The 4,673-nt window shown below is 45.2% G+C and overlaps 1 protein-coding gene across 1 annotated transcript; it reads left to right on the top strand.

Moving 5' to 3' along the window:
* The first annotated feature begins 593 nt into the window (after positions 1-593).
* LOC109811342 (uncharacterized) lies at positions 594-1,562 on the top strand. The gene is made up of 2 exons (XM_083060748.1): positions 594-1,057; positions 1,139-1,562. Exons 1-2 carry the CDS (start codon positions 594-596, stop codon positions 1,560-1,562), a joined length of 888 nt encoding a protein of 295 aa, XP_082916874.1.
* The last annotated feature ends 3,111 nt before the right edge of the window (positions 1,563-4,673 follow it).

The following is a 4,673-nucleotide window of genomic DNA, read 5'->3' as shown; positions in this document are numbered from 1 at the left end:
GATGATTTTTCTGTTTTAGCTTTTAGTGTAGCATTGTTGGGTGTATTTTGTATACTCTGATTCTTTGCCCCATATTGGACCTTGCGTATATATTTTAGTTGTTTATATATATATATATATATATATATATATATATATATATATATATATATATATATATATACTTGCTCTTTTCTGTGTGGTGTTGTGGCGTTGTGTTGTGTGTAGTGACCAGCTGGGTCGTTACACTTTAGTGTATCAGAGCAGTTCAAGTCTAGCGGACACTCTTTGGGGGTGGTTCCTTTAGGCTTTTGTTGTGTTGAACTCTATGTTGTGTTGATTATATATATATATATATATATATATATATATATATACTTGCTCTTTTCTGTGTGGTGTTGTGGCGTTGTGTTGTGTGTAGTGACCAGCTGGGTCGTTACACTTTAGTGGTATCAGAGCAGTTCAAGTCTAGTGGACACTCTTTGGGGGTGGTTCCTTTAGGCTTTTGTTATGTTGAACTCTGTATTGTGTTGATTTCTTTGTTGATTATTGTGCTGTTGATTGTTGTTTGGTTTAGTTATTGTATACTGAAGGTGTTGTTACTTTTGTAGACAATGACTAGAACTAATGAGCAGATAGCTCGTGCCATGGGGATGATGGATATGGATATGCAGCAGCAAAATGCTTATTTTGCTAGGATGGACGCTGATAGAGTTGCAGCTGGTGTAGCAAGGCCAGTGGGGTCACAAGAGAGCCGGGATCTAGCTGAGTTCCGGGAATGCCATCCTCCACAGTTTAAGGGAGATGTAGACTTAGAGGTAGCTGACCACTGGATCTGTGAGCTGGAGAAGATCTTCCCAATGTTGGGATGTTCTCAGGAGAGGAGGCTGACATATGCTATCTACATGCTGGTTGGGGAGGCTGAGCATTGGTGGAGGGGCACTCACCATATGCTGACTACTAGAGGTGTTGTTGTGGATTGGGAGTGCTTTAGGAGGGTGTTCATGGAGAAGTACTTCTCGGAGAGCGTGAGGCACGTTAAGGAGGCTGAGTTCATGCGGTTACACCAGGGTGGGCTGTCTGTATCGGAGTATGCGATGAGATTCGAGCACCTGGCTCGTTTCTACTCGCAAGCTATATTTGAGGCCTAAAAATGCAGGAAGTTTGTTGAGGGTTTGAAGCAAGAGCTGAAGAGGGTGGTGGTGCCTATGGCCATCATTGAGTTTCCGGCCTTAGTTGAGAAGGCGAAGGTTGTTGAGCGGTTAGAAGGTGGCAACCGTGTGATGAAGACTACTGAGGGACCAGCTGGGTCCAAGAGGGAAGGAAACCAGAGGAAGCCATATGATAGGCCCCAACCACAACAAGGGGGTCCTTTCATTAGGCAACCTGCTGATGCTATCAGGGGAGGGAGACATGGTGGAGGTGTCACTCTTAGATGTTTCAGGTGTGCTGGACCCCATTTTGTTAGGGATTGTCCACACACGGAGAGCTGGTGTTTCAGGTGCCATCAGATGGGTCATGAGTCAACAAACTGTCCCGCTAGAGACAGACCTGAAAGGGGTTCTCAGAGGGGTGATGCTTAGAGAGGCGATGCTCGGAGGGGTGATAGACCTACTACTGCTGGCAGAGTATTCACTTTGACTGGGGTTGAAGCTTCTACTTCCTCAGATCTTGTGTAGGGGAAGGGTAAAGCTGCTGGTAAGGATGTGATGATCTTATTTGACTATGAGCTTCCCATTCATTTATTTCTTATGCATGTGTTGCTATGCTTGGTGTGCCGGTGTGTGACTTGGGGTTGAGACTGCTAGTGTCAACGCCCACTTCTACTTTGGTAGTTGCTTCTGAGCTGTGTGCTGGCTGTCCTATTGTGGTGAATGAGAAGAGGTACAAGGTGAACTTGATCTATTTACCTTTGGTGGACATTGACATAATCTTAGGGATGGATTGGTTGTCTGCCAATCGCATCCTTATCGATTGTGCCAATAGGAGGTTGATCTTTCCTCAAGTGGAGGAAGAGTTGTTGATTTCAGCTGGCCAAGCTGAATCATTGTTGAGAGATGGAGCGAAGTGCTGTCTTCTGCTTGTTGCCATGAGTATGGAGACCGAGAGGGTCATTGCTGAGATAGATGTGGTGAGGGATTTTGCTGAGGTGTTCCCGAATGAGGTGCCTAGGTTGCCTCCTATTAAGGAGATGGAGTTTAACATTGACTTGGTTCTAGGTGCGGGGCCAGTGTCGATGGCTCCCTGTAGGATGGCCCCAGCTGAGCTGGTTGAGTTGAAAGGTCAGTTGGAGGACCTGTTGGAAAAGCAGTTGGTGCGACCGAGTGTATCGCCGTGAGGTGCTCCCGTGTTGTTGGTGAAGAAGAAAGACGGAGGTAGTCGACTTTGTGTGGATTACCGGCAGTTGAACAAGTTGACCATTAAGAACAAGTATCCACTTCCCGGATAGATGACTTAGTGGATCAGCTGAAGGGAGCATCGGTTTTCTCAAAGATTGACTTAAGGTCAGGTTATCACCAGATTAGGGTGAAGGAGGGTGATATACCGAAGACTGCTTTCAGGACTAGGTACGGTCACTATGAGTATGTTGTGATGTCGTTTGGTGTGACCAATGCCCCGGTAGTGTTCATGGATTACATGAATAGGATCTTTCGTCCTTTCTTGGATTACATGAATAGGATCTTCCGTCCTTTCTTGGATAAATTTGTGGTGGTATTTATTGATGAGATCCTGATTTATTCAAGGACCCCAGAGGAGCATGGAGAGCACTTGAGGTTGGTGCTGGAAATTTTGAAGGCGAAGCAGTTGTACGCTAAGCTTTCAAAATGTGAGTTCTGGGGTTGGATGAGATGAAATTCTTGAGACATGTGATTTTAGCTGAGGGGATTGCTGTTGATCTGGCTAAGGTGGAGTCGGTATTGCAGTGGGAGCGTCCAAGAACTGTCACTAATATTCAGAGTTTTGTGGGTCTAGCAGGTTACTATCGAATGTTCATTGAGGGATTCTCCAAGATAGTAGCGCCTCTAACCCAGTTGACAAGGAAGGAGCAGCCGTTCATTTGGACAGATGCCTGTGAGCAGAGTTTTGATGAGCTGAAGAGGAGGTTGACTACTTCTCCTATGCTGTTGTTGCCCGATTCTGGTGAGCCTTTTGATGTGTATTGTGATGCTTCTCACTAGGGTCTGGGGTGCGTGCTGATGCAGAACAGGAAGGTAGTGGCATATGCTTCAAGGCAACTGAAGAACCATGAGAGGAATTATCCTACTCATGACTTGAAGTTAGCAGTAATTGTGTTTGCCTTGAAGATATGGAGACATTATCTGTATGGTGCTCGGTTCAGCGTCTTCAGTGATCACAAGAGTCTAAAGTACCTGTTTCATCAGAAGGAGCTGAACATGAGGCAGAGGCGGTAGATGGAGTTTTTGAAGGATTATGACTTCCAGTTGATGTATCATCCTGGGAAGGCCAATGTTGTGGTGGATGCGCTGAGTAGGAAATGCATCCACATGTCTAGTATGATGGTGAAAGAGCTGGAACTGGTGGAGGAGTTCAGAGATCTGAATCTCTGTGTGGAGCTAGCTCAGGATCACATTAGTTGTGGGATGATTACCATAACTAGTGAGTTCTTGAGGCAGGTTGGACTGAAATAATTGCAAGATGTGGAGTTGGTGAAGCTTCTTGGGTTGTTGGGTACCGAGAAGGTTGTTGGTTTTGAGCTGGGCGGAGATGGGATCTTGAGGTTTAAGGGCAGAATTTGCCTACCTCATGATGTTGAGCTGAAGAGAGCTGTGATGAAGGAAGGCCACAAGAGCAGACTTAGCATACATCCTGGTATGACTAAGATGTACCAAGACCTCAAGAAGACTTTCTGGTGGTCTGGTATGAAGAGGGAGATAGCCAAATATGTAGCGGCTTGTCTGACCTGTCAGAAGGCGAAGGTGGAGCATCAGAAGCCGAGTGGTTTGATGCAGCAGATGGAGATTCCGGAATGGAAGTGTAATAGTATCACTATGGATTTCATTGTGGGGTTGCCTAGGTCGGCTAGGAATAGTGATGCTATCTGGGTGATTGTTGATCGGTTGACCAAGTGTGCACATTTCTTGCCTGTCAATATCAAGTGGTCCTTGGAGAAGCTGACACAGTTGTATGTGAGGGAAATAGTACGGTTGCACGGGGTGCCTTCCAGTATTATTTCAGACAGAGATCTGAGGTTCACTTATAGATTTTGGCAGAGTCTACATCAAGCCTTAGGCACGAAGCTGAAGTTGAGTTCTACTAATAGACTATGGCCAAAGCCAAGGAATCCAAGAGGTGATACATTGAAGGAACCAAGAGGAATGGGATGATGGACCATGGGCCAACGGCCCAATTTCTAGAGCTATGGCCACCTTGAAGACCAGTGGACATCTTGAAGACCAGTGGGCTTTCCAAGCCCAAGGTACTCTTCAATTTGGACCTCTCTATCATGAAGAGAAGGCATAGTTCTAGTTGTAAATATCTTGTACATAGTTCTCTTGTATAGGCTTATTTTTGCCTTTGTATTTCTTATGCACTTTAGTTTCTTTTATTAGTCATTGTATATTGATTCTAGGGTGGGTTACTTGGAGAGTTTGACTCTATTTAACCTCTTTTGTTGACACACTCATTTTCTATTTTTTCAGTAGGAAAAGAGGGGTGACATTTAGCAATGCTTG

This window comes from Cajanus cajan, chromosome 7 (genome assembly GCF_000230855.2).
Source record: "Cajanus cajan strain Asha chromosome 7, NIPB_CcT2T_4, whole genome shotgun sequence".
Taxonomy (NCBI): domain Eukaryota; kingdom Viridiplantae; phylum Streptophyta; class Magnoliopsida; order Fabales; family Fabaceae; genus Cajanus; species Cajanus cajan.
This window is presented reverse-complemented; position numbering and strand designations above follow the sequence as displayed.

Coding starts and splice junctions, on each gene's coding strand:
- LOC109811342 (XM_083060748.1), top strand. CDS start 594: ATGACTAGAACTAATGAGCAGATAGCTCGTGCCATGGGGATGATGGAT. Junction 1,058..1,138: donor CGGTTACACCAGGGTGGGCT/GTCTGTATCGGA, acceptor CTAAAAATGCAG/GAAGTTTGTTGAGGGTTTGA.